This window comes from Leuresthes tenuis, unplaced genomic scaffold (genome assembly GCF_036924035.1).
Source record: "Leuresthes tenuis unplaced genomic scaffold, fLeuTen1.0.hap1 SCAF_2, whole genome shotgun sequence".
Classification (NCBI taxonomy): domain Eukaryota; kingdom Metazoa; phylum Chordata; class Actinopteri; order Atheriniformes; family Atherinopsidae; genus Leuresthes; species Leuresthes tenuis.
Genome location: NW_027325356.1, coordinates 27,740,727 through 27,765,645, shown reverse-complemented (window position 1 = coordinate 27,765,645; position 24,919 = coordinate 27,740,727). Strand labels below are relative to the sequence as shown.

Below are 24,919 nucleotides of genomic sequence, written 5' to 3'. Positions count from 1 at the left end.
TTCACAGTGATTTCTTCTTTTTTTCATTGAATAGTTCAACAGTTTTCTGTGGGATTGGCCTGCAGCTTCGCTTCCTCAGTCCTCTCCTACGTAGTGATATTGTTGTAAAAAATTAGTTTTAGCTGTGTCTTGCTGAAATAAACTAGACATTCCCTGACATCTGGATGGCAGCATACTTTGCTCCAAAACCTGTGTATTTACAGAGTATAAATTCAGTATTAACGGTGCCCTCACAGATTTTTACACTGCACTTCAGTCCAACTTTAATTGATTCAAGCTCAAAGAAGGCTTCGGTGCCTCTGCCCATCTTTACTTCTGTGAGAATCTACCTCCTCAAGGTGCTCTTTTTATACCCAGTCATGTTACTAACCTGTTGCCACTTAACCTAATTATGTGCAACATGTGCTTCCAGCTGTTTATTGTGAGAATCGTTTACTTTGGGTTACTTTGGAGAATCGAAAGTAAGGCATAAAAATAGTCAACCTTTAGCTGACCCAAGATTTGTTTTCAAACTTGTTGCTGGCATCAAATTTAGGATGAAAAAACTTTTAAATGAAAAATTACTATAAACATTTACCATGTTTTCAAATGTGAGTGAAATATTGGTTTGTCTGTTCATCTTTATATTCTGTTTTTAATCACATTTTACTCAGAGCTCAACTGCTCTTTGGAACCATCTTATATACGATGTAATGATTTGAATATTTTAGCTGTTTTCATCTAGATTTTACACATCAAAGAATTTTGAAGGAGTTGTAGCAAAAATAATTTAACAAATAATCAAGAACTTGGTCAGATTGATGAACTGTTGATTGTTGCAGACTGAGATTGCAGTTGTAATGAATGACCACGAGGAGGAGACAAAGCTCGCCTGTGCATTGTTCCATAATCATATCCGACTTTTTTTACACGGTACAGTCAACAAGTCATAGTAATTAATTTTTTTTTTACAGTTCATAAAACACTCCATACACGACCACCAGAAAAATGGAGGAACTGTTACATTCTCCTTCTGGAAAGATAATGGTCTTCTTATACTGACTGAGGCTACTTGTTGACCAGCTGTTTCAAATATGAAGCCTGTTATAGAATATGCTTTCTTATAGGTGAATACATTTTCAAATGCATGTTTTATATATAGAAAATCTGTAGTAAAAACAGATAACTCCAAAGAACAAGGTCAAGAAGAGCCACTAGAAATTAGAATTATAGTGTGCTCATTACATCGTGTTAATTATTTTTTTTATCATCATCTATAAAAGTCTATGGTTTGCGTTGTTATTGTTACTATATGTAGTATGTTCCTATGGCAGTGTTTATTTCTGTGTAAAGGTTTGCATATATAATGTCACTATATTCGTATGAAAAGGCAATAAATACAGTTTAATAAAGGAACTCAATAATCTTTTAATCAGGAATAAATACCATATGTAAAATACTCTTGCTGGCGCCTGGCATATTGCTTTGATCGGAATCACACGGAAATGCAAATGTTTCCCTTAATCCCCTTCCTCTTGTGTGTTCATGCCAGTCATGTGAATAATACATTTATATGGTGCACTATGGGATGTGTATCATTGCGTAGATCGGGTCAGTCTGAACGATTTCTGCAATGCAACAGATAAAATCCCCTTTTCCTCAAATTAGGTGAAAACATTTCAGGGAGTAAGCCAATCTAATAATGTATTCATAATACACTTTAAAAGCATCTCTGAGGTGCAAGTGATGTTGGAGGAGAGGGATGAAGCACTCTGGCACTCTATTGGCTCTGCTTCAGTGTATAACTGTAGGTGCGTATGTGTGTGAGAGTAGAGCATGAGTCACCCTGCCTGCCTGTGATTGGATGGTAGTTTATGGATGAGGGAGGGGTAAGAGTGCCTGAGGGGCCGTCTGTCAATCTCTGGTCTGCTCCATTCACACATTCATCTGCGTGCACCGTCATAGAGGGACGGGGGAAGTGAGCTAGAGCCTCTCATTCATAAAAAAAAGAGAGAGAGAAAGTTCATTCATAAAAGCTGCACAATTCTGCGTTGTCTCAGAAAGAAAAGAGACTGGAGGAAAGTTGATGTGGAGGTGAAGCAGAGCTGGAAGCCAGGAAGCTGACTGACAAAGTGTATGGTTCAGTGAGATGGGATGGTACTCAGCATGACTAGAGCGAAGCAGACTGGATTTTAGGCTACACAGGACAACCTTAGTCCCATGCGGGTGAGTCGGATCTGGTGTAATGTGCAGTCGCATTCCCATTGAATAATCTCAGGACACTATCTCCCAAACACATAGATAATTTTCCAGAGATCATCTTATTCACAAGACAACCAAAACTCAGAACTTTATGTTTTTATGCCTGTCATTTCATTGCTATGGCTGTTTTATCTAATTCATGGTAAGATTTCCTTTTTCTTCTTCACTTTACTCCAGTGTTCAAGTCCGTTGATTATGAGAGAGCAAACCGTACCCTGGTTCAAATCACAGACAAGACTCTTACCAGGCAAGTCCCTTTTTGTTGTCATTACAGGCATAATGAAATCACTGTGCTGCACATGTGACTGGAACCCTCTTTCATCCTCTGCAGGTATGCTGAAGCGCACTAAATACAGTCGTCTGCGCAATGATTCATTGACATCTTTGGAGGATCATCCCCAAAGAATGCTGCCCCTGAAAAGGGATCTTTGCTTAGACTCTGATTTTGCTCAACTGGATCCTGGGACACCCCATCACCACGGGCCATCCACCCTGAGGGACTTCATCCCCCGTGTTGCCAACATCCGACTGCAAAGTCCAATTTCCCTACGAGGCCCACGGGGAAAGGCAAACACAACTAGAGACAGAGCCATTAATGGACACACTGAGAAGCCACTGTCCAGAACAGATTGGCGCTCAGGGCTTGATGAGAGATTTTGTAGCCACCCTTCCCTCAATGTGCCCTTCTCCGGTGGCCAAAACTCAATTCACCCAGCCCTGCTCTGCACTAAACGACCTATCACGCTGCATCGGATGGCCAGCCTCCCCTGCCCTCCGTGCTCTCAACACAGAGGTGGTCTGTGCTGTTTGAAGACTTTATCTGCAGCAGATGACTGTGCAGTGGTGAGGACAGCAAACAGAGCAGTTCACCATCACATTAAGGTACCTCTGACCACACACACCAACAGTGCATAAATACACACTGCTGTCCACAAACAGAAGTCTTGTTGCAAGACTGCAACAAAGGTGTGTGAGACTTTTCAGACCCTATTCTTACTCTTGTTCTAACTCTTACTCTTCACTTTGACAGTTTGCCTAGATTTAGTAACGCAAAATAGCATCACTACAACAGCACTTGTGTGTCAGTGGGAAGCTTCTTTACCTACATGTACTTGTGCAAGTAAGCATAGTTAACTTCCTGATAGCCAGAGTCACACCGCAGAGCTGAGACACATGGTTTAATTCCAACCAGTGTCAAAACAAACAGACACATTTGAACATCAGAAATACACACTGACTCACTGCATTTCTCTCTGCTCTTTCCGCACCATCACACTCACTTTAGTGCGTTCACCCCCTCCCTCTCAGATAGAGCTTCCTGTGTAGGCAGTAGTGACTCATCCTGCCTCTCTGCTCCTCTCTAGATCAGCTCTGCTTGTGTGTGTGTGCGCGCGTGTGTGTGTGTGTGTGTGGGTGTGTGTGTTTGTATCCGGTATCAGCAGGGCTCACGCTGTCCTAGAACCGGAGGTGTGTCCGCATGGATGATTAGGAGCGGGGTCTGAGAGCTGACCACTGATGGAAATGAGAACGAACTGTCTGAATGTCCTCTATAAACAAGCACACACACATATCACACTTCCGCCCTCTCACCCCACCCACATGTACACTTATTGATTTAAGTCTGGTTTCATCAATGGACTTACTCATCCTGCCTCCAGCCTATAGGGTCTGCTTTAATCAAACTCCCGGCCAATGGAAGCGGGACTGGTGAAAGTTTATTCAAGCACATGTTGCCTTGGTTGCTTTAAAGGCTCCTCCATCCTCCTCACACTTTTATACTCAAATAAAGACAGCGTTTAGTAGTATTTATATTGTTGTTCGCATTTGCAAATGTTAGAATTTTAATCAGCTGAACTAAGACTTTCTTCTGAATTCCATTCATATTATTCAACCCTTGTGAAGGGTATGTTCAGCAAAGGAATGACAGAAACTTTCCCAACATCCCCACTCTGTCTGACACCAGCCTTTTTACTGTGCAAACTATGAGCAAATGTTGTTTCTGTTGTGTTTTTCAAGTACATGGGTAGCGTGGAGGTGACCCAATCCATGAGAACCCTGGACTTTGACACAAGAATGCAAGTCACACGGTAGGGATCCCCCCAAAACACACACACACACAAAGACACACACACACAAGCAAAAAAAGATAAAAACCTCCAAAATGTAATACTTTCCGGTCAAAATATTTGTGTTGGTGTGAACAGTTAAGTGAGCAGCAGGTAAAGTATCTTCAAAACACATGCAAATGAAACATTCATTCAAAAATGTGTGTATTATTTTTGGTTTGTGCAATTTTCGAATGGGAGAAAAAAAGAGGAAAGGTGCCCCTTGCAGAAGTTTTGTTTCAGATCTTAATGAGCTTGTTAGCCTTCTCATTGCTACACAAAAGCCAGCTAATAGAAGTTTCAAAGATTCAGAAAAACTCAAACTGTGATCCAACAATCAGCACACACCACAAGCTCCTTCAGGCAGCTGTCTAGCATTCAAGCAGTTCAACCCCACAGAGCTGGAGAAGTTTATAGGATAGCTTTTTTCAGTGAGTAATTGAATTAAGAAATGTCAGTAAACAAAAATGGTGGAGTTCAACTTGAGGTCTTGAAGATCAAGAAAACATTTTCAAGAGAACTGCACGCAGGATTCCTAGAAAGGCAAGTTGTAAACCCTGATTGACTTCAAAAGACATTCAGGATGATTTAGCAGATTATTTAGATCTACAGCAATGTCTGCTCAAATCAGAGGAAAACCTTCCCTGTGTCTGCATGACAGAATTCAGTGTCAGAAGTCTAAAATAAACATATCAACAAGTCTGACACATTATGCAAAGAAGTCCTCTGGACTGATGATGGAGATAGAATAGGTAAAACAAAATCATTTTGACATATTAATTAAATGCATGTTTGGAGACTAAATGCAGTAGAATTTGATGGAAGCTCCAACTCAAGCAACTCCGGCCCAAGGAGCATTTCACCTGTTGAGAGAGGAGTGTATTTAATGATGCCCTCACTGTTCTCTTAACCTCTGAACATCAACAAAAATTGGTTGATAGACCTCAGAGGCCCCAAAAAACTTCCAGAACTAAAAGCCTCTTGCTGTAAAAATGATCAAAATCCATCCAAGGGAAAGATTCCTAGCAGGCAACAAAAAGTGTTTTCTTACCAGCTGATATTTGCCAGTATGGGTTGAAATCAAAAAAGATGAAAAGTAAAAGTATCCTTGTGATAAATCTAAAAGAAATGTGCCATTTTTTACATCTTTCCTTTTTGAAATCAGAGCTTTTTACTTTCAGAAATTTCAGTCAGGGTGGCCAAACCTTTGTGTGTTCATTACATGTGAGACATTAAAGCATATTTACATACGCTCGAACATCTAATTAACTTACCACTGATCCGCTCTGGACATGTTTGAGCTGATGCATGCATATAGAGTAATTAAACAAAGAGACAAAATTGCTTTACCCTAACTTCATTTAAAAAAAAAAACAAGTATTCGTTCATTTGCCTTTACATGCATATGAACTTAAGTGGAATCCCGTTTCTTAATCCATAGGGTTTAATATGACGTCGGCCGACCCTTTGCAGCTATAACAGCTTCAACTCTTCTGGGCACGCTTTCCACAAGGTTTAGGAGTGTGTTTATGGGAAGTTTTGACCAATCTTCCAGAAGCGCATTTGTGAGGTCAGACACTGATGTTGGACGAGAAGGCCTTGCTTGCAGTCTCTGCTTTAATTAATCTCAAAGGTGTTCTATCGGGTTGAGGTCAGGACTCTGTGCAGGCCAGTCAAGTTCTTCCACACCAAACTGGCTCATCCATGTCTTTATGGACCATGCTTTGTGCACTGGTGTGCAGTCATGTTGTAACAGGAAGGGGCCATCCCCAAACTATTTCCACAAAGTTTGAAGCATGAAATTGTCCTCAAATCTCTTGCTGAAGCATTCAGAGTTCCTTTCACTGGAACTAAGGGGAGAAGCCCAGCTCCTGAAAAACAACCCCACACCATAATCCCCCCTCCATCAAACTTTATACTTAGCACATTGCAGTCAGACAAGTACTGTCCAGTGGAAACATGCTTTGCACCTCTGCATCCGATGCTTTGCATTGCACTTGGTGATGTATGGCTTGGATGCTGCTGCTCGGCCATGGAAACCCATTACATGAAGCTCTCTATCCACTGTTCTTGAGCTAATCACATGAAGTTTGGAGGTCTGTAGCAATCAACTCAGAGTTAGTGACCTGCTGGAGCTTTTTCCAGCTGTCATTAGGCAAGAGGGTACACCATGGACAGGTTGTCAGTCCATCACAGGGCCACATAGAGACAAAAGAGACACACAACCATGCATGCTCACACTAGGGACAATTTAGAGTCACCAATTAACCTAACATGCACTTTTTTGGATGGTGGGAATACCTGGAGAGAACATGCAAACTCTACACAGAAAGGCCCCAGTTGGGAATTGAACCTGGAATCCTCTTGCTGTGAGGCGATGGCGCTAACCACCACACCAAAGTGCAAACCAAGACATTTGTAGCTTATTTGAAAAATGTTTCAAAGAGAGGAAATCAAATTAAATGAATAATGTTTCATAAACCGGGGCTTTCTCGTCATCATTTGACATTGACATCCTAGTGCAGGATGCTAACACACAGCAACCTCTGTTCAAAACAGCAATGCTGACTGATGAAGCAGAAAATCCAATTAGATGAATTTCCTCCTAATGATCTCTCATGGTCTTATTAAAAAGAAAAAAAGCAGGAGAGAGACTGCAATCCAGTACATGCAATTTGTTTTCAAGGAAAAAAACGTCGCTTCCAGGAAAGCTTTCTTTCTACCTACATAGCTGGATGGTACTTCTGCGTGTTTGTATGCTTCGACCTTCCTGACTCAAGTGTCTGTTATCTGACGACGGTCACTGCAGTGCTCAAAAAACGTAATATGGAAACACATTTCCACATTACTATTACTGAGGCTTTTAAAAACAGCATGAATGAGGTGGAGCTCATTTTAACTACTTCAGGGTTGGAAAGTATGTTAAAAAAACCTTGAAGAACTTTGAAAATAGCAACGATAGAAAACTATATATATATATATATATATATATATATATATATATATATATATATATATATATATATATATATAAATATTTTACATAAAATAGGAGTTCATAAAGTGTTAGAACTTTGTCTTAAGAGATCTTGAAAAGCTTGTGTAACATAAGTTTGTTCTTTATTTCTTCTTTTAGTGTTAAATAATTATATGAATTCAGGCCATAGACTGCCTGTGATTTTCTTATTAGTTATTCTTATTCTCTGTGGGTGACAGATCTGGAGTGTGGGCAGGCCACTGTAACACCCAGACTCTTTCGCTACTGCATCATGTTGTTGTGATACAAGCAGAATATAGATGAAATAAATACTTTGAGCATGGTTACATGCACAGTGGAATCTAGCTACAATTATAGTTCAATTTGGCCAGCTATTTGTACCATTGTCCTTGTCTCAGTGTACAAGCATGGGAGCAGAATCAAGATATTGACTGAAGTATGTCTGACACGAGATACTGTTTACTGCTGCACATTCAGCTGCTTTTAACTTTCTCTGTGGGAGATTATGTAAGTACATCTGAATTCACTGCACAGACGTTGTCCTTAAGTTACCTGAAAGGTGAATTTGTCTGATGATGCTGCGGTTAAGAAATCAGGATTTTATTAGAGCAGAGCTACAATCTGAAATCTTATTGGGCTGACTTTTAATCACAATTTCTGATGTGTTTGACCATCTGACAATAGAAGTAGAAACAATATGAATGAAAACAGTTTTACAGGGGATTTGGCCATGTTAACAAATTACTGTCTGGACCGCAGAACATGTTGCACCAAAATCTGTATATCTAGTATTAATGTTGATCACAGATGTGTGAGTTAAACATGTCATGTGCACCCCATACCATCACAGATGCTGGTTTTTGACCCAGAGTCTATGATTTTGAAAAGAATTTCAAATTTTGTTGTCCTAACTACAGAACAGTTGTCTTCTTTATCTCAGCCATTCATAAATGGGCTCAGATAAAATGGCAGCATGTCTGGAAATAGTTTTAACTTGCAATTGTGGATGCAGTTACAAGATGTGTTTACTGTCACTTGTTTTCAGAGGTGTTCTGAGTCCATGCAGTGATTTCCATAACAGACTCCACCCCAACCAAGATGTTTTCCTATTTTCTGAGTCCATTTCATACCAGTCCTTGATATGATCTTTCTTTTTTTTTTTTTTACCAATTAACCCATTTTGTTAAGAGCACTTAAGAGTCTTTTTGTAACATGTTGTTATAATTGTACCTGATGTACAATTATATCTATATTTACAATACTATATATTAATTTATACAAAAATAATTATTGTGTCAGTCTAACTAAAAGTGATCTTTGAAAGTACATTCAATTAAAATAAATTCAGTTTTATTTACATAGCACCAAATTACAACAAATGTCATCTCAAGGCACATAAATGGTATAGTCCAATTAAAGCCAATTGGAGTTTAATTAATTGTATTCATAATCCAATCAAATCCAGTTAATTAATTAAAAAATTAATCCTATTCATACATACAGAGTCAATTCAAAAACAATTTCTTAGCTACGGAAACCAACAGATTTCACCAAAACTTGTGAACATGCACTTTTTTTAGTTCAGCATGGAAAAGTATGATTGAGTATGATTTTAATCAAACTAAAACACCTAGATAGTCCAGCTTGGAATCGAATTACTCCTGCCTGCATGTAAACACATAATGGGACTGACAATGGCCTAAGTTTTCTGCACATGCTCCATGGTTTCCACCCCGGGTTTGGTGTCGGAAATCAGACAAAACCTGAACATAAAAAGAGAAGAAGAAACCAGTGACAATAAATAATAACCACAAGGGATAGCATGCATCTGATTTGTAAACTATCCAATTCCTTGTTCAACATGGATCCCATTTGTTCACACTCTATTGAAGCATGGACCCCTGTGCGGCCAGGAGAAGCAAATTCAGTTCAAACATAGTTTATTTGTGAACAAGCTCACAGAAAGAAACCTGGCCTGGTGAGCAGAGGAGTGGGGCAGCAGGATGACAAAAACTGTGGGTATTCCACATACTGAAAATAATCCACAAAAAACACTAGAGGTCAAGATCCAGGGTTATTTGCCAAACATGCATAACAAAAACATGAACACGCTAGCGAAGAATGGCAGAGAAGACCAGGTGTTTGAACTAATGGGGCAGAAGATGGAACACAGGTGTGTCAGGGACCAGGTATCGCAGCAGTGACAGTACCCCCCTCTGATGACTGCCTTTAGGCGACCCCCCAGGCTTGTTGGGGTGTGCCCATAACCCTCCCAGTCAACCAAAAACTGGAAACCCCTGCCATGATGTCTGACATTCAGAATCTGGTTAACAGAGAAAGCAGGATGGCCATCCATGACCGGGGGGGAGGAGGGGGTTCGGCTGGAGGGCCAAGTGCACAAGAGGAAACTGGCTTCAAGAGGGCTACATGAAAAGTGGGGTGTACCTAAAGGGAGTTGAAGGAGCTTTGGACATACAGCTGAGGGATTAATGATTCTGACCACTGGAAAAAGGACCAAAGAAACAGGGAGCCAGCTTTCGGGAGTCTTCCTGCAAAGGCAGGCCCTTGGTGGATAACAGGATAACAGCAGTGGCTGTGACACCATTTGCCCTCAGCTAGATTTTTTTTGTCTCCTGTTTTGCTCTGTGACCTAATAAGTCAACTTGAAAAAGCTGAATACAAACAATCTAAAAAGGGGATATATCACCACCTATTGTAGTGAAGTCAGGCATACTTTGATCAATAAACAGACTCCCATCGTGTGCTTTTATAGTGGGGCAAGGAAAGTAGTCCAATCAAATCTCCCAGTCAAGCTAAAACCAAAGCTATCTTTACAGTGCTTGTAAACATACTGAGAATCTTCATTTCATATGTTGCATTTGTACCATTTTCAAACATGAAAGATAAATACTAAGTCAAGAAAAAACTAAGTCTCATCGCTGTATGTATTTATTGGACTTTTGAAATGTATCTAGATTCATTCTTCATCAGTATACCAAGCTACATGGATTAAAAAATGTTGATATGTTGTATTTCACTGCACAGCTGATGAGCAGCTTTGTAATGCAGTTTCCTTCCACTTGTATTCTCACATGCAAGTCACAGGGTGCACCGGATCAAATATATACAAAGGTATCTCTGTGCTTGTGCACTTGAGTGTGTACATACTTATAATCTGTTTGTGTACATGTGTGTGTGTACATGTGTGTGTGTGTGTGTGCGCGTGTACAGAGAGGCAATCAGTAGACTGTGCGAGAGGACATCAGCGAAAACAGCAGTGAAAAATAAAAGGGTACGCCGCATACACACACACATACACACACACACACATGTGCAATCAACATAGGCATCTCTGGAGTAACAGTGACTCTTATCATCAGCCTGTGTGCAAGGGGCTGTCTGCTGTTCTGGGTCAAATCAACATGCAGTTTTCTGGGAGCAGGGTCATCCTCACCGTCTCCACAGACAGCATGACTCTGATTGCAGCCTCCTCCTTACAGGTAACAGCCTTAACATACTTCACTACATCATACCTGCCACAAATCTGGATTGTTGAGTTAAAACCATCCCTCTATCCCTCCCTTTGTATTTTCATTCTCTTCCACAGAGGATTGCCCACCACCCGATGCAGGCCATTTCATTTGCCTCTGGAGGAGACCCAGTATGTCCATGTTTTCTAATGTTTCACATGCACAAACACGTTCATGGTCAGAGAGGGACAAAAAACAGGGTAGCATGTGCGCAAACCCACGCACAGTGAGTAATTTGATTTAGCTTGATTACCACTCAGTTTCCTACCATGTGTGGAGGATTATATTATTTCCTACCTCAACTCTTGATCATAGTAAACTTTTAAAAGGTGGCGAAAGGTCAGATTTGCCGTTATAAACTAACAAAACTTAGATTCTATCCTAAGAGTAAGGTGAAAAAAGACTTTCTTGCTGGTCAAAGATTGGTGTGTTGAAATGTAAATGCCTTGCATTTGACTCAGATTTGAACATTTGATGGGATGTTACACAACTTGTTTTTTTCTTTGTAATTGGCAATTATGAGGAATGCAAAGAAATAGCATTAACGCTTTCAAAGTACTTGTCCATGGGACAAAAAAATAGTATTTGATTAAAACACAATTTGCCACTATTCTAAGAAAGGTTTGCGCATGAAAGACTCTAATTGGCTATAATTATAGTAGATGTTCACTGTAAAGTATAATATTTTACTCAGTTAAATATGTTTAGTGGATAAACTTAATTTTAATCAAGTCTCTTCTTATTTACACTCTTCTTAAGCAGGTCATGTGCACTTTGGGGTGAAAAGAAAGTAGGAGAAATAATGCACTTGGGTTGAATATGTGATGCAGTAGCTTTCATGACACTTGGACATTTTATAATACTTTCAGTAAGAAATAAGGGCTTATGAACAATAATTTAACAACTCATCTCTTGTTTAGTTTTCTTTTTCTTATTGAATCAGAATCAGTTTTTATTGTCATTGTACAAAGGCCGTACAATGAAATTTAGAAAGTGCTTTCAGTGAAACGTCATACATTCACAAAAGATACACAATAAAATGCAATAATCAAATACAATAAACTGAGATATGTTGCACATCAAGACAGAGGGAGAGAGTTGAGCATGGTGGTCAGACACAGTTACTGTTTAATTCAGTAATGGCTCGAGGGAAAAATATGTTTTTTTTAGTCTGGATGTGCATGCTTTGATGGCTCTGTAACGCCTCCCTGGTGGAAGTAGGGAGAAGAGGTGATGGCAGGGGTGGGTCCCATCTTTCCAGATGTTGTTGGCTCTGCGGAGTCTTGAATATATCCTCCAGAGAAGGCAGGGGCAGTCCAATGATTTTTTGGCATGTGTTGATGACCCTCTGGATGTTCTTCCTGTCTGCAGCGGTGCAGTTCGCATACCAAGCTGTTATGCAGTATGTCAGACTTCTCTCAATACAGCAGTGTTGAGAGGCCTTGAGCAGCTCTGGTGATAGTTTGTAGACCCTCTCTTCTCCACCAATAATTAGAGGAACAGAGTCTGTGCATTGCCTCCTAAAGTCAATGATGAGCTCTTTGGTCTTGCTGAGTAGAAGGTAGTCTAGTGTATACACTGAATAAAACGAAGGACACTGCACGCAATCTTGGGGCAAGCTGATGTTGAGGGACAGACTGGATGAGTGGTGTGGGTCTATTCTCACAGTCTTGGGATGGTTAAGCAGAAAGCCTTCAATCCACATATACAGAGTGCTAACCAACTTTGAGACCAGCCTACAGGGGCCGATGGTGTTGAATGCAGAACTAAAATCCACAAAATAGCATTCTGACATAAGTCCCTTTGTGGTCCAGATGTGTCAGTGCTGTGTGTAGGGGAAATAGCATCTTCTTACCTTTATAGGCATATTGATACTGATCCAGGCAGGCAGGAAGGTTGAATTTGATCTCTTTTAAAACCAGTCTTTCAAAACGTTTAGCAACAATGGATGTCAGTGTTAACAGTCTGTAATCATTTAGGCAAATAATGTTACTGTGCCTGGGAACAGGTTGGGAAATGATTGTGGCAGTTTTTAGGCAAGTGGGAACAGTGGCTTGGCAGAGTGACAAGTTAAAAATGGCCGTGAACACACCTGCGAGCTGGTAAGCACAGTCCTTTATGACCCTACCAGGGATCCGATCTTGTTTCTCGCTGATATATTATAATGAATGAAACAATATGTTTTTCTTTTGCTTTAGAAATAAAGGCAAACAAGCAAATTACGTCACTTCCTATGAAAAGCTCAAACCTCGCTTTAGCCATGTGCCTTTTAGAGTTTTGACGTGACGCCTACTTTCAACGCGGTCTTCAGTAAAATAGACAAAAGACAAACATTATTTGGTCATCATGTCATATGCAATAATGCACCTTTCACTGTAGTTTCAGCTATGGGCAAATTGTCCCAGACATTAAGAATACAGCTTGCCAGTTATGATAATAATTGATAATGATAATGAACACTTTTCAGTTCATTTTAGCTGCTGCATGTGACTGTTCTCACAGCTGGGTAACTTCCATGTCTTCACTTTTTGAGTCATATCCACACAAAAAGCTGTAACTGAGAGATATCCTAGGCGCCTCATGTACAAAGATGTGCGTGGATTTCCTACTGAAACATGGCCTACGCTCAAACCAAAATGCCCTCCAACGTACAAAAATATCCAGACGTATCAATGTGTGCGCACACATGAATCCAAGCATATTTAATTTGTACAGCCCAATCAACGTGGAATTGAGCGCACATGTCAGAGTACCCGACTCCTCCCTGTCCACGCCCCTACTTAAATATGCAAATCATATTTAAATGAGCCCTGCACCTGCAATTCCCTTCTCTGCACGATCAGAAAATAAAAAAAAAGAATGAGTAAGACGTGAAAAAAAGAATAGCTTAACGGAAAGCGAGCTGGAGGTGCTACTTTCTGAAGATGAGGCCCGCAAAAATGTGCTCTTTGGCACGCTGTCCTACGATATAAGTAGCAAACGTAAGAGGAATGGGTGGGAGAGCGTGAGTGAGGCCTTTAATGCTGTGAGAAGCGCACACAAACACAATATTAAGGTGGATGTGAAGCAGAGACTGGCTGTCCATCGCCGAAGCGTGACCAAAACAGGCGGGGGAGGCTGTTTGAACAGAGAGTCGGCACAACTATGGGTGACACTGCTCTCTCAGGGGTGGTGGGTGTTAGTGTGGGTGACTCTGATTACCTCCAAGGTAAATACCTATATTTGTGTAACAACAAAAACGTGTTCATACAGTAACCTATAGTGAAGAAGTGCGCCGGGGAAAAGGTGAGGCTGATTAAGACATTTCACACTTTACGCACAGGGTTATTAACATTTGCACACAGAGACGAACAGGGGCTTGTTAGAAAGATCTTAAACTATAGTTTAACCAGCAAAAAACAGCAAGTTACTAACTTTAACCACCAACTATGATGCTGTGAAGACAGGATAGAAATTGGGGTTGCACATGCTCAATGCATGTCACGGGGAATAATATTAGGACAATTACACGAATAAAGTTACTCACCAAGAAGCCACCCATTGCGCACAGTGCCAGCTTGTAGTCTGTTGCCAACAATTCTGTTACTGAATGTATGAATCGTGCGTTGTACCAGGCCACCCCCACAAAGCATTTGCGCATCACATATGATCTGTACATTGATGGAATGAAAATGTTTCCTGTTGATATACAAATTCATCATGTGATGGGCTTTTATAGCACTGTGTTTGCAGTCGATAGCTCCGATTACATCAGTAAAACCGGCTCTCGCTTCAAATTGCGCTTCAATGTTGGCCTATTCAACTGCATTGTGGGAATTTGATATACCTGCTGAGATGCAGAAAACTTTGTCCCACTCGGCTGGCATGGCTCAGCTCAGCTCAGGGTCGACTGGCACAATCCCAATCGGTTGGCCAACTCCCTCTGCCCTGGTTGCTTAAACCCCAGTGTGCACGTCAACTGTGGTACAAGCAGCGCATGGCTCCTCACTGGGTTGCGCTCCAAAGCCGGCCGCAGCTCTGCGCACAGTTCCAGGAGGATTGCCCTCAAAACGACTGATGAGCTAGTTGTCATCATGTGCCAGCAAATCCTTTCAGTCTCTGAACACACGCTTTCTTCCAATTGCACCAGTTACAGTGTCTTCCAATACAATGCATTGCAACACTTTACGCATGCTTTTATAACCACTCGTGTAATTGCAGACACATGGGTGTATTAATTGTTCATGTGTCTCAAATGTGCACATCACTCATTATGAGGACAAATTGTGTTTTCCAACATCACCTCTCTGTGTCGCCAAAGAATCAACAGCTGTAGAAAAGTGTGTACGACAGACCTGAAGTTGGCCTGAGACACCGCACATTTCCACGGTCATTTCGCTCTTGATACATCTGATCATTGACGTGAAAAAGTGTGTACGCCACTTTTTTGTACCCTTTGTACATGAGGCCTCTGTTGTTTATAAACAATTGTGCAAGCAGATGCTGCATCACAACAGAGAGGTCGGTGGCTCGGATCCACAGGTTAGCAAAGCGTGCACCCTGACTCACGTCACGTTCCCAATGTAAAACTGGCAAAGAGAACAATTTGAGTCTATCAGTGAAGTTAAGTGTCAATTTAGTATCATCCTGTGCATTGACAATGAAAAAAAGTTTTAACATTAAAATGTATGGACTTGAAAGTTTTCAGTTATTGTTCAACCTTATGTAATCACAGCATACACATATTTATCAAGGTACTTTAAGTTTCAAGTCACTGTACTCTGTATTTTTTGGGAGAAATGATTAGCATAGTTTTAAAAATTCTTTCAAGTAAATTCCTCTTAACAAACTTTACAGTGATTTGCTTCAACTATGTTCCATCAAATTTGGTTGTGGAGTTGAGAGAAATTCTGACCTTAGTTATATTCACTCACTTTTGAATCAGCAGAAGTAAACTCTAAATTATTCCTGGACTTCTTTAGGTCTAACTTTGACTGGTGATGAAGACTTGGAAACATTTTTGCATGTCAAATAGTTTTCTATCACTTGAAGTAAACAGTCCAGCAACAGTCACATTATTATCATGTTTATTGCTATCTCTGAAGTACCTCAACAAACAAGACATAGAAACGGAAGTTAGAAACAGTGTGTAGGATACAAATTTTCCCCTGATTGGCTGTTTCTTCAATAACCACAACTGTGACCGATCATTAGCCAGCTGTCTCAGACCCTTAACTGCACATAATTGCATCTTCACTTGTTTACGAAGAAAGTCCATTGGCAACCGAAAAAATCAGGGAGTCGGAAGCTTAAGTTTAAGTTCCAAAAACTTAAGTTCCAAAAACTGTCAATTAGATAGCGAGTGACCATTAACAAATGTGATTTGCTTCACATTCTTACATAAATACTTCACAGACAGCAAATAAGTATTTTATCCCAAACTGTATTTCTAAATGTATTTTTTACAACTTTGAGCAACAAAGTTGTTGAAATTTTCCCCTGTGACATAATACACCCATGAAAGCTATTGTGTGGTTTTAACCTCACCAGATGTTCTAAAGTAATTACACTTATCTTGTTTCCCTCTCTTTCCTTCTGTCAACCCACGTTGTTTTCATTTGGCTGAATTAGGCTCAATGCTTATAATGCATATAAAATCAATTCATCCCTGTTAATTCCTGAACAACCAGCAGGAAATCCCAGTCTAGGTCAATCCCTGCAAACAGCTTGACAAGCAAAAATTTCTGGCATCTATGTTTTCAAACAAAGAATGAACGCTGTGTAGACACTAATATTTCATTGCTGTTTTAACAATGGGTAGTTGCAATGACAAAAGATTCAAGAACAGGAAGGAAATATCTCTGAGAAACACAACACTAGCAAAACTATGGATAGGATTATAGCTTAGTGTTTAATTAATTAGCTAAAATAATCTTACAGTACGCTCTAAACCTTTGCTCAGTTGTCTTGGGCACACGAGCCAAATGAATTAAAATCAATCTGGTACAGAGGCTTTGTGGTGACACATATTCAGCTGACTCTGCTCCTGTATCAGTGCCTGTATAATAGTGAATTAATCAAATAGAGGATACACATGCATGACTGTTTTACTGAAAATGTTGGCTGTGTTTCCAGTGATTTAATGCGCCACCACAAAGCCAAGTTAATAGATACCAGATACTGTTAAAACTTATGAACTTTTAGCCAACATTTAGTCTATCCTTAAACATGTAAATATACATATTTAATTACATATTTTATTTAGATAATAAGACATCGAATCTTCAACTTGGAAATGCAGTTCTACTAATTTCAAATTCACAGGGCTTTTGCTGCTACAGCTCGAGCTAATGCTAACAATTATCTAAAAGGCTAACATTGGCAATCTTTCAACAAATACTGTTGTGTAACTGAAAGTCAGTTTTCTAACTTTTTAATTTTAATTCTATTCAATTCCATAACCAATTGCCACGTGCATGCTTTCACACATATCACTCTCAAAGTGTCACTACATTTCGTAGTGTACCTCTGGCATCACAAATCAAGACAGAGGGTACCCTTTGATTATGCACTTGGTAAAAGTTGTGAAATTATGTATTACCCAACACAACGTATGGCATATTTTAAGACAGATCACAGTATTCTATGATTCTATGAATGCTAACTGAGTAATTATGTCACACAGACCTTAGATGGGCCTAATCGAACTAACAAATTAAAAGGTAAACAATGAGTGAAAAAGGAAACAGAAAACACAAAGAAGCTAAGTGCTAGTTGTCACACAGTGTTACGTGAGACTCATTTGATTAAAAGTTCTCTGACTTAAATCCCCCACGACTAAACCATGTCTTAAAGCCTTTGCTCTTAGCATTAAATATTGCCATGGTCAAGTTGCCAGTGGACACATTGTGCGTCTTTCTGGGATGCCAACAGCATTGACACATGTGCAGTAGTCTACTTCACAAGGATTCCATTAAGGCTAATCATGTCGAGGTCTTTGTTTGTTAGCCACAAACAGCTGGTGTAATGGCAAACTAAACAAGCTGCACGAAAGGGACACTTGAGCTGTTAAAATAACATGTAAATGTTTTGTTTTTCTTCAATTGGAGGTACATCCACTAAAATAAGCCCAATTAAAGCTTTTCCTTGTGACCCTAATAATGACCCTAAGAAACAATCAGACTTGAATACTACTTTAGAATAAATGGCTACCAAAAATCGATTTTTCTTTTCTTTTGTCTGCAAGTTGTTGCTGTTAGTTTCAGAGCCTATGTGAGATATTAAGACATGCACCTGAGTGTTGTGTTCCTATTGATGCCAAGCTGAGCTGAAGCCCATGCAATATGTCTACTGCAAAGTCAGGACTGAATGAGGCATACATCTGTCTCTTAGACTTGAAAGTGTCAGCAGGTCTTTTTTGACCAGTGTGTAAAAGGCTTACATACACTTTCAGTATACTGTATATCAGTTCACTATCTTACTGTTACCATTTGTTGCCACTGTGGCCACTTCTGAGCAGAAGCTACACCACACTGTCTTGCTTTTAGCCTTGTGTTTATGACGTTTATCTTAATTTATTTACAGGACATGGCAGACTACATCGCCTATGTTGCAAAGGACAACGTCAATCAGAGAGGTAGGTTGCACTTTGGATTGCAATAAGCTGGCCATCTGCTCAAGTTTCTTGCTTCATTGTGAAAACACACAGGATTTACAGTGATTTTCATGAACACATGATTCACTTTCTGGTAGCTTGTCACATCCTGGAGTGTCCCCAGGGTCGGGCCACTGAAGTTATCAACAGCATCGGTCAGGCCTTTGAGACTCGTTTCCGGCAGCTTCTCAGCCAAACATCCACACTCCTCTCTCCAAGGTTGTCCAAGTGTTTGTGTGATACAGCATAGTGAATTCACACTCATCAACAAGGACTGAGCTTTAATTTTCTTTTCTAATTTGTGCTAATTTGTGCATTCAGGTCAGCGGTGACAATCTGTCCCAAATGGTGTCCAAAGGAAACAACAACAGATCCAAAGGTCATGCGGGAATCTGAAGTCAGCGATCAGCGGGACTACTATAATGTCATCCCAGGAAAGACGCCACCACCTGGTGGAAAAGATGACCTACGGGTCACCAAGGAGGAGAAAAAGCTGGATGCAGATGGAGAGGAGGTGAGTTTCTTGAAACAATAATAAAACAATAATATTATGTTGTCAGTTGAACTTTTCTTTTTGTGAATTTTGAACTAGTAATTTGGTCAGATAAAAAAAAAAAAATTCTGAGGTTTCTAACCACATCTTATGATCTTCTTCACATTATAAGTTGGTCACAGTTAATAAGATGGTTTAGTTGTCATCACACCCTATTAAAGTAATGTTTTAGTCAAGTTATCAAAGCATATTTTGTATTTTATAATGAAACAACTGACTAGCCCTGCTACTGTGTAAGAAACCCAACAGCATTTACTCCACTGTGGGAGGTGTTATATTTCCGTAACTGACTTCTGTAATTTGAAGTAAGATGATGTTTGCATGACACTCTGAAGACAATTTAATTCTAAATTCAAAGGGAAATTATATTTCCTAATATTCATACCAGCATTATTAAACATATATTGATGACAAGTGTTTGTCATTCTTTAACCGAGATTAGTTAATTGAGCACAACTGTTTGTAATTGCACCTCACAGCAGCCGACTGCAGCGTGATCATTTCATGTGTTGGTCACCTGGGAAAAGCAAGGAAGTGTTTTACTCAGTGTTTGGTAATAGAGATTCTCCTCAGCATTGCTCATTCACTTCTCAAAATTATTGTGCCGGTCTGGGGATTGAATAAGCGATTCTCCTCACATCTCTAACCTTTAGGCAATCACTGTCCCTGAATGAGCACATACACACTTAAACACACACAGGCACAAAGGTATCAGTCATGTTCGGTTTGAATGACTCATCAAGTGTTGTTGCAGGTCTGTTTGTCTCCACCAGTTTCATTGTATGAGAACTGCTCCATCACAGAAGAGGCTTCAGCTCCACCTGCAGGTGAAAGTCATTAGTAGTCTCCAGACCCACCTTGATATTTATCTATACACTGTGTGTGTGTGTGTGTGTGTTACTGTATGCATGTACTGTAGGCACACTGTTGTATCAGGCAGATTTACTCAAGTATTGCCCTTAAATACCATTTTGTGGCATTTTTATTACTTTCTTTCATACTTCATTCTTCTACGCCACAACAGTTCAGAGGCAAATCCAGATTTTAATCTGCTGCATTTATTTAAAAGCTGTAGTCCAACCAGTTAAAACAGTTATACTAAAATATAATTATAAGTTCATTTATTATGTTTCAGTTGAAAGATATTTGCAGGTAGGACCCACAAGTATCACTGTACTAAAAGTACCTGTAATCCAAATTAGTTTAACCTTTACTAGCAGCTTGACATTAAATTGATCCATACATTTATGCAGCATTAATTAAAACATATCAATAAAATATCTACGATTTAAAAAATATGACTTTTCTGCTTAGCAAATACTTTTACCTTTAGTAAGTATTCTGATGTTAATTCTGGTGTATCCTTACTTGTAAGGGATATTTCTGCGATATTTTTGATAATGTGATATTGCTAATTTTACTAAGATAAAGATCTGGGGGGGTTATTCTGGTAAACATAGATTTCAATGATTAAACCATATCGAAATTTAGTCAGATTCAGTAGATGCCACTTCAAATATGGAATATGAAGGCGGAAGGCTAGACTTTTGTGATTTCATTAATATTAACCATTTTAAGACACAATCACCACAGTAAAGGCCAATAAGCAGTTAATACTAATTACAGCTAAATTGATAAAATTTTATACCATGGATGTGAGTGTCGATACCAATGTTCCAAAATGGCAGATGTCTGGACTGACGCTCACCTATAAAAACCTGTGTAAAATACTTTTTACACAGTCTTTCTTTTAATTTTTTTAATATTGACATCATAGTTGGACTAGAACTTTGTTAGGTATCAGGCTGTGTTATGGATGTGCTTTCTTGCTAAAAGAAAAAAATAGAAATCTGTGTTTAAACATCCTTTACTCTAAGTGGATCTCACTGTCTAAGAGAAATATTTGGAGTGTTGCCCCTTAAAAGAAACCAACCAGCTCTCATTTCAGTTTGGATATGCGTCACACATGTTTTGTGGATGAGACCCTGTTAAACCAAAAACCTGATTTTAAGTTGGAGTTGGTTTAAATGTTGCTTTGGTGTAAGTGTGAAGATTTGGCACAACTACTGTATGACTTGTCTGAGCAACTCATTGTTGTTCACTGTTGTATTCCTCTTGTATTTTGGCTCCATAAGACTCTGAGGTGCAGTCTGAGGTCAGTGCTGAACAAAGCACACCTGTCATCGAGAGCCAGGTCCAGAACTTGATCCAGGAAGAAGGCTGGTTTCACGGCAGGTGGATACCTCTCTGCTTTTCCCTATCAGTGACTTACAATTTTGAATACGTTTGTCTGCAAATGTATCTGTCTGTCTCTTCCTTTCTCAGGAGTTTTTTTGTTTTTCACCCCAGGTTAGGCAGAGAGCAGGCAGAGTCTCTTCTCACCTGTAGCGGGGATTTCCTGGTCAGAGAGAGCAGCTCAGCCTCTGGTCAGTACGTGCTCAGCGGTATGGAGGGAGCCACTGTGCGACATCTACTGCTGGTTGATCCACACGGGCAGGTAGGGCTGTTGTGTTGGACCGTGAACATCCAAGCATGTCGAGAGGAGAATGGCTGCAATATTTAAGCCTGTTGTCTGTGCTTTTTCGTGTGACCAGGTGCGGACACGTGACCAGGTGTTTCACAGTGTCAGTCACCTGGTGCGGTTCCACGTGGAGAAGCAGTTGCCCATCATTTCTGGAAGCAGTGAGCTGTGTCTGAAGCAGCCAATCCTAGAAAAACACTAATACACAAATTAGACTGTCACATGTATGTATGAGATCTGAGCAGCTGTTTTTTGAGCTGAGACTCATCAGGCTCAACTGAAAAGGCCTGATCATATTCAATCAGCATGTTGGGAATGATTTCTGGTGAGCTGTGATCATTTGTGTACAAACTGCATCAACTTGTCAGGAAAATGCTGTATTATTTGATCATTATAGTATGTGTGCTATTTATGTGATAATTTGGTATCCATTTGTTTCTTGTGTCATAAGTAAATTTTCAGCTCTTGTTCACACCGTGTTGAGAACAGCGGCTGGCCTGCAGACCAGCAGAACATCCGGTCTCTCTCAGGCTAAATTTGCTGGTGTTTACTCAAATTTGAAGCACAATCTCTGGTGCCAGGATGAAATGACCAGAATGTTGGCTGACTTTCCAAATATTTTTTTGCAATGTGCTAAGTTTGTCTTGTGTTCATTTGTCTAGATTTTGTTTATTTCTTTCTTTTTTTTTGGTATCGTTTCATGTCTCAATTTTCCATGATTGCTCTTTGAAAATAGCTTGTCACCATTGTCTTAGTATGGACTTCAAATGCTCTTTTTAATGAGAGCATACAAAAACAGACATGTAGTTTGTTTCAGATAAGCTGACAAACATTCAGATAGAATATGTTAACCATGAATTCTTTACCATTAACTCTTCTCCTCAAAACACAAGTTTATTACCAAATGCACTCATCTAGACTCACCCTAACTGCTGCATGTCACAACAAAAAGGTGGTTTTAAGTTTGTTTATTAGTTCATAATGTCAAAGAAATTATGTTTTAGCTCAGAAAATAATTTTTGAGCCATTCAATAGTCACTTTATACACAACATAATTTAAACTATCATCTAAAAGCCTATTTAAATCTTCAAGTGAGTCTCTGGAAAAGTGTCAATTCTTCCCGCTTCGTGCTTTTCTTTGAGTGCACTACAACAATCTTTCTTATAGGCATCTTATAGTTAAGTATTGATAAACATCTGGGTTTCATTTCTACTGGTGACAGACATGTAATAACACCAATAAACGTATTGTACGCACTGTATATAACACCACTCCTACAATGTGCTGTTTGGATTCTTCATTTTAAAGTACTTAAAGACAAATCAGAGAAAACGTAACTGCTGTTTTAAGGTTCAGACGCCCTGTTTAAATGCATATTAATCTGCATTAGTTTATGATCGTAATTTCAAGATTATTATTTCAGTAAAAACTTTTTAGTTTGAAACATTTGGAATTAAAAAAATCTAAACATCATGAACATGATCTCTACTGTCCAGTGTGTAGTAGAGACCACCAAAACTAAGACTTGTTGTTTTAGTCTGGCATTCTGCATAGAGACTGTTTCTTGCATGTATAACAGATAGTTAGGGGGAAGACTCAGGAAAGAAAAGGGAGACTGGATTGGTTTTGTGATTGTTTTACATTCTAGCATCAAACCTTCATTGTCCTTACTAACAAAAAAAAGCAAAGGAAAAATGTTTCTTTGCATATTTTGGTTACATTGGGACGATAATTATCAGAATCAGTGGTGTGTTCACATGTGGTTAGGGTGGTCTTTTATTGTAAAAGTATTAACATTTTAAAAGTCACGGGATAACATATGCTTTCTTTTTGCATTACTGCTTAATGAAGCAGGTTTACATACACACATTTTGAATAGGATACAGTATATTCACTGAAAACTGTGCTTTACCAAACTGTAGAGTAGGAAATTGAAGGTTTAATAGGACAAAGGACGCACAGTTTCTCAGATGCAGGTATCCTTAGGCTTAACTCCATCATTTAGCTTGAATTCAATTTTGGTCAGTCAGCACAAAGTGGGATAACAGCCAAGTGATATCTATTGAAATTGATTTCAGTTAAGTTTACTTATAGAGCACCAAGTCACAATAAAGGTCATCTCAAATCATTTGATAGAAAATGAACAACCACAGAGACTAAAGAGACACATAACCATGCACTCTCACTCCTTGCATCAATGTAAAGTCACCAACTAACTTGAAGAGAAGGGGAAGGAGGGAAGCTGGAGTACCCAGAGAGAACCCTTGCATGCACGGGGAGAACATGAAAACTCCCCAGCCTGGATTCGAACCCATTTGTTTGTAGACCTCACTCTGACTATTTGGACATTACAGCCACAAGATGGTGCTGTGAGTCTTTGAAGGAGGTCTCTCCACTGCATGTATACCAGAATATGGTGGGTTCTCTTCATTGATCAAAAAACATTCAGCTGAAATTCAAAAACTGCATTTTTCAATAATCATATTTTGTATGGAGTTCTTCATGATGAAATATGGCTAACACGTGTCATATAAACAAGAATAACTTACTGCAGTTCTATTGTGATTTCAGTCACAACAGATGTGAATACGGCTGGTAGTAAACAGCCTATGATAATTGCTGCAACACTTCTCTTTCAGATTTCAGCACCCTATCAGTTATAGATTTGGATGCAATAAAAGATGACTATGTGCTGAAAGTATGCACTTGACAGATTTGGGGCTGTGGCCTCTCTCAGAGGCTTAGTGGGTCTCGCCCATATTTATCACCCTCAGCACAACTTGTTAGCCTGAGATTGGGAAAAAACAGCAGCTGATGGGGAAAGAAGCAGCTCTGCTTAGGACTGATACAAAATTAGATACATTTGAAAGGGTATCTAAAGAAAAACAACACTTGAATCCCTTCTGTTCAGATAATCCTCTCAGATGTTATCACAGAATTCACATGCTTCTTAACTTCCCATAATTCCTTGGTCATGGGGATGTTTAAAGAACAGGAACTGGACATGGTTGAAATGTTATCTCTGCTCTTTCCTTTACGCACCAGTTAAATATGATACTGTGCATCATTTTATTCAGTGAGGAAACAAACAGAGGCCGAGAGCGGTTTATCCTCAAACTTAATGTCAGACATAAGAAATAACCTCTATTGCGATACAAAACAATCACAAGTGGGAAACATGTTCATTTTTTAACCAAGTTAAGCAGTTTTCCTGTTTCAATTCCGTCCCGACGGATCTTCTCTGACTCACACGGACCTCACCCAGAACAGCTCACCAAGAACAACAATGATCTCCTCTGTGATGCCATTCTGTCAACCCTGTGAGGCCTGCTGATTG

General features: G+C 39.5%; 1 protein-coding gene across 1 annotated transcript; it reads left to right on the top strand.

Annotated features, from left to right (window-relative positions):
- Window positions 1–1,956: 1,956 nt before the first annotated feature.
- Window positions 1,957–22,979, top strand: LOC140302461 (SHC-transforming protein 1-like). The gene is made up of 14 exons (XM_072381282.1): window positions 1,957–2,205; window positions 2,419–2,488; window positions 2,573–3,123; window positions 4,258–4,328; window positions 10,576–10,636; window positions 10,725–10,844; window positions 10,952–11,005; window positions 18,438–18,489; window positions 18,606–18,726; window positions 18,829–19,021; window positions 19,815–19,887; window positions 21,196–21,295; window positions 21,410–21,557; window positions 21,655–22,979. Exons 1-14 carry the CDS (start codon window positions 2,200–2,202, stop codon window positions 21,781–21,783), a joined length of 1,749 nt encoding a protein of 582 aa, XP_072237383.1. The 5' UTR covers window positions 1,957–2,199; the 3' UTR covers window positions 21,784–22,979.
- The last annotated feature ends 1,940 nt before the right edge of the window (window positions 22,980–24,919 follow it).